Here is a 5,355-nt window from a genome sequence, read left to right as displayed (position 1 = left end):
GCTTCTGTTGCAAAAGGAAAAGGGACGGGGATTGGAGGAGGAGTTATTGGGGAGGGAGAAGGGGAAGGGAGTATGATTTAGGACCAAAGCTGCAAAACCCGGGGAGAGGAAAGAAGCCCTCGGACGCCGCACGCTCAGGTGGGGAAGGGGCTCGACTCTGGGTCTGACCGGGTGGGGGGTGGGAAAGCTCCCCTCGCGGTCCTCGGGAAGCCAGCCCTGCCCTCGACGCGGGAATGTGGCAGCTCCGCTCCGGCCGCGCTTTTATAGGCAAGTCGGAACAAGGGCGAGGCGAAAAAGTTTTCCAAAGCTCCCTCCCTCGCCAAGCAATTCTTTTTCCTGCCAGCCGCGTTAATCAGTGTGTAAGATCTGCTGCAGGAGACCTAGTATTAAAAAAGGGGGGGGCACGCAGCACAATTGGTCGGAAAGGAGGGGCGCGTTTCCTTTTTTAGGCTAAGGTTGCCTAACCTGTTAGGGCTGCGTGGATCGTACTTCGGGGCTTTTTTGGCCTCCTTTGAGGCTTATGCAAAAAGCCTGCCCGTCCTTTAGCGCAGGAGTCTCCGATATTGGCAACTTTTAAGCCTGGAGGACTTCAACTCCCTGAATTCCTCAGCCAGCAAAGCTGTAAATGCTTTTTGCTTTGCCTAAATTTACTTGGTGTTTTGTATTTCCAAGGTGGGAGGGGCCAAAGGGCAGGATTTTCAAAGCCCCCTCTCGTAGGCCTGGCAGAAGTGACTTCTGCAACAGTTATTAACACTTGGAACACACTACCTGACTCTGTGGTCTCTTCTCAAAATCCCAAAAGCTTTAACCAAAAACTGTCTACTATTGACCTCACCCCATTCCTAAGAGGACCATAAGGGGTGTGCATAAGAGCACAAAAGTGCCTACCGTTCCTGTCCTATTGTTTCCTTTCATTATAACAATTTTTTTTTAATTTACATTTATATCCCGCCCTTCTCCGAAGACTCAGTCAGGGCGGCTTACATTGTGTAAGGCAAAATTGTTGCATACTTTTTTTTATAGTTGTTGCATACTTTTGCTCACATATATGCTTATATGATATATAGTTGTTTTATGTTGATGCTTGTGTATATTGTTGTGGAAAAAAAAGGGAACCCTTGTGCAGGGAACAGGAAGAGAAAAGTTTAACAGTTCTCAAAGAGGCCCTCATGCAAGCTCCTAGGTTAGGATTACCAACTGTTTGCAAATACAAAGGAAAATGTAACAGCTGGGGAGGGTCTTACCCAGAAAACAGGAATCGTCTGGTTTCTTATCTGTTTAATGCTGATGTGTTGTTTTTTTCAAGTTCTATCTGCAAGCTATCTATCCCACCCCTCCTAATCCTCCAACAATGCCTTTTCTCACCCAGAAAGGGAGGAGGAGGGGACCCCTTCTCATGTCTTTTAGCCCTGCAGATGACTCAAACCTGTGGAAGCCAAATAGATGGATCAAGATGCTTTCCCCAAAAGAGACATTCCATCCATTTGAGCCAGTAATTGGATTTGGATCAGCCTCCACTGAAAGTCACCAGAACACCAAAGTGGAGCAGAACTTCCCAATGAAGAAATGGACATGTAATGATTGGACATGTAAGGATCAAAAGACTTTTTTCAATCCCCAGATGGGAGAAGGGTGGAAATTCATTGTAAGGTTTTCTTTCTTGTTTTATGTATTCATGTAAGGATTGTATTTGAGTGACTATCTGCAGCAAGTCCTGAACACCTTAGATTTCTGTCAGATGGAAGAGAAACTTGCCCCGTGAAAGAACTCTACAAGCGCCAAGTGATTCCTGGAGACCAATTGAGAATGAACATTTTCAAAAATGTGGTATGTTGATATGCATGAGTTTTGTTTGGGATTTTTCTCTTTGCAGGAGAAACAATTTTTGTTTTTCTGACCTGATTGGTAGACTCTTTTACTCCAGAAGATCCAAAAGCAGCTGTGCAACCTTGCACTCTACAGATTGTGTTACTGAATGCTGTTGCTATTATTGTTGTACTTGTGAACTGCAACACTGTGATTAATATCATCCTCAGCTTCCTATGTCTGTATATGGTGTTACAGGTATAGATGTTAAAGGAGTGGAGGAGGATGCGGGGAAAACCCCAACTAAAAGATAAAATTCGGGACTGGTGTCAAACTGCGCTTGATGGTCAGGATAGGGAAGATCAGATCTCAGGGAGGTCTGGGATTGTGGCAAAAACTACAATCGAGCAGGGGAAACAGGCAAACTTATCTTTGGATGTTTGGATGTTTAGGGTTTCCCAAAAAGGGGTGTGTGGAGGTCTCGATTGGGAACGAATTGATATGTTAAATGGCAAATCTGCATGCTTAGAGCAGCTAGAAAAACTGAAAGGGGATTGTGACAATCTGGATTATAATGTCCATGAGTTAGAAATAGTTATTTGTGATGTTAAAATGGCGAAAGGAGCAGTATCCTCCCTCCCTGTATACCCCCCTTCTTTTTTGCCTTGGAAGAGAGAAGTAAGAAGGGGGGGTGCGGTTTGTTCTCTCTTTTACACATTTTTTCTTTGCCGAGCCTGTCTGAGAGAGAGGTAGGGCAAATGGGTAGCTTGTTCCTGCAACGCTGCATGCATATGGCAGCTAAGCAGATATATTTTCAATCCTGCTCTGAATTGCGATTCTGATTTTATTTTTTAAATGTTTGAGGTGTTTAAAATCACTTTAGATAACAGAGACTTGATGTTAAAGTTTGGGACAAATATATTTCAGAGCAGAGACCCAAAAATACCTCATGTAAGTGATTTCTTTTAATTTTGGGGGGGTGTTCTTTTTATCATCCTCTTTTATGTTTGTATGTCTGTGTGGGGTTGAGGAAATTTCTACGATAGTCTGGATATTTTAGCCTAGTGTTACCCGGAGGAGGGGATGGACTTTGAGGATCTTAACCCAGAGGTATGAAGGAAAAAGACAACTGGGCTTATTCCTCAAAAAAGAAAAAAAAAGAAAAAAAACTCTTAGATCCTACCTTAATGGATGTTCCCTTAAGGAGAGATTATTTTGTTTATGTGGATGGAAAAAGAAAATAGTAGAAGGTAGGGATGGATGTTTGGTTTGGCTAGCTAGGAAGCTTGTGATCCACTTACAAGTCTGTTCAGGTACTTATAGCTGGTTTAGCTTAGAAGAGTGTCTGGAATGATGGTATTGAAAGCTGAACTAAAGTCTACAGAGAGGACCCTTACATAGATCCTTGGAGATTCAGTAGTGCAAAGCCATATTAACAGCATCATCTGTTGATCTATTTGCTCAGTATACAAATTGCAAGGGGTCTAACATAGCACATCTCTAGTGATTTATTGAAGATAGGGGTGAAGATAGGGGCCAATTGGTCAGCAAAGACTTTTAAGCAAGAAGGAGTTATCTTGTCTGGACCTGGAGCTTTTCCTGGCTTTTGTCTGTGAAATAGGTCCTGCACTTCCTTTTCTGTGATCACTAGGGGTTATGATGGGATGGGGTCAGTTGTAGGAGGCTTGGCTGGTGTTGGTGTTGTTGTTGGTAAAAACAAGTTGTGCATTTCCTTGAAGCTTGAGGCAATGGTGTAGCTGGCTTATGATAGAAATGTAACACCCCTCAAGTTGGGTATTTATCGATGATAGGTAAATACAGTAATAAGGAAAAAGGGGGTTACTTTCCTGTATGAGGAATTGCTGAAAGAAGAGTCATGGGAAGTTGTTTGGAAAGAAAAGGTGTTAAAGAAGGAAGTCTTTTCACTCGTTTGTAGCACTGGAAGAGGGTGTTATGAAGAGGGTGTTGGCCCAGATATGAGCTGGGAAAAAGAAACCTGTAGTGTTTTTGTCTAAATGGATGGATTCTGTAGTGAGAGGTTGATCTTGTGCATGCAAGCAGTAGCTACTACCGTTTTTTGGTGGAGGAAAGTAGAGAATCAACCTTTGGTGGCATTGGTGGTGAAAAAGTCCACATCAAGTGCAGACAATTTTAATGCAGAAAGCCCAAAGGTGGCTTACCAATGCTGAGCTTTTGAAATATGAGGTTATCCTGTTATCACAAGAGGATTTAGTTCTCTCGACTGATAGAAATTGCAATCCAGCAGAATTCCTGTCAGGGGAGAGAAAAGAATGGGATAATGTGGAACAAAATTGTGTGGAACCAATCAATTTACAAGCAGAAGTCCAAGAGGATTTGGAAGATAGTCCTATAATGGGTGGTATCAATGTATTCATTGATGAGCCTTTCCAGGTGGAAAAGGGGAAGAGGCTGATCGGTCATGCAGTGGTGAATGGAGACACTACTGAGGTACTGGAAGCAGAATGGTTGCCATCTGATTGGTCAGCACAGATAGGTGCAATGTTTGCTTTATTATAAGAGTGAAAGTTGTTAACAAATGAAGTGGGTAATGTTTATACTGATTAAAAGTATGCGTATGGAATATTACACTCCTTTGGAGGATCTGGATAGAACTAAAGCAAGTGAATTTTATAATAACTTTATTTAGAAGAAAAAAAGGGGGGGGCGGTAAAGGCCCAGAATGGCTGGTTATAATGCACATTGAGGCACATAAGAAGGGTAATAGATTAGTAGATGAAGCTGCAAAGACAGCAGCATCATTAGGGGGGAATTGATGATCTGAATCCCTGCTTTGGAATTTGATGTGAAACCTGTATTCACTGATAAGGAAGGAAAACAAATGGTGAAAGAAAGGGTGAAACAGGTAGATGATAAATAGATAACAAAGGAGGGATTGCAAATCGTGAACAAACATGTTATGAGAAACATATTGAAGAGTGAACCTATTTGGGAATAAAAGTGTTACTAGTTTTGTTAAAAGGAAAACCATATATATATTTGTAAAGGCATGTAAACAACAGCCATGCAAGTGGGAGGTGGAACCATCATGGGAGAAAAATGGCCTTGGGAGGCACAGGAATTGAACTATTCTGTAGTGTTAGACATGGAACAGCAAGGTAACCTAACGGCCACCTCCGGAAAAGATGGTAATTGGGCCCTAACCTCGAACTTAGTGGGATCCGTCTGCTACACCCGAAACCGTACTACCGATTGTCACCAGGTAGGATCTTTATGGTGTTTATCCACCTGGAATAATGGCGAATGGTGGTCAGGTAAGGGATACCAGCCCACAAAGGAGGCTATGGCCCTCTCTAATGTCTCCATCCTCAGCTCATATATCGCCAAGCAACATAACACCTCCCTTGTCTGGTTAGCCCCTGATGGAATGTATTGGATTTGTGGAAAATTTGCATATGCTCAACTCCTAGCCAATTGATGTGGAGCATGTGTGCTTGGAATAGTGAGACCAGGATTCTTCCTGTTACCCCTCTGACAGCATCAAGTTTTAGGAGTAAAGAAAGTGTTAAA

The 5,355-nt window shown here is 42.7% G+C and overlaps 1 protein-coding gene across 10 annotated transcripts in view; it reads left to right on the top strand.

The window, feature by feature from the left end:
- The first annotated feature begins 51 nt into the window (after positions 1–51).
- The window catches only part of LOC131191688 (C-type lectin domain family 2 member D-like), a 68,318-nt gene continuing 63,014 nt past the window's right edge, over positions 52–5,355 (top strand). For 2 of the 10 annotated variants that reach the window (XM_058170088.1, XM_058170085.1), the window contains exons 1-2: positions 62–138; positions 1,370–1,827. Coding sequence is in view for 1 of the 10 variants with exons in the window: in XM_058170091.1 (XP_058026074.1) it covers positions 1,823–1,827 (5 nt within the window). In the remaining 9 variants the exon portion in view is untranslated. Of the gene's footprint in view, positions 139–1,369; positions 1,828–5,355 lie in introns of all 10 variants that reach the window. The other 8 variants (XM_058170087.1, XM_058170092.1, XM_058170094.1 and 5 more) reach the window with 8 other exon arrangements.

This window comes from Ahaetulla prasina, chromosome 2, assembly GCF_028640845.1.
Source record: "Ahaetulla prasina isolate Xishuangbanna chromosome 2, ASM2864084v1, whole genome shotgun sequence".
In the NCBI taxonomy this organism is placed as follows: domain Eukaryota; kingdom Metazoa; phylum Chordata; class Lepidosauria; order Squamata; family Colubridae; genus Ahaetulla; species Ahaetulla prasina.
The sequence above is the reverse complement of the archived record's forward strand: the minus strand, read 5'-3'. Positions and strand labels throughout refer to the sequence as shown.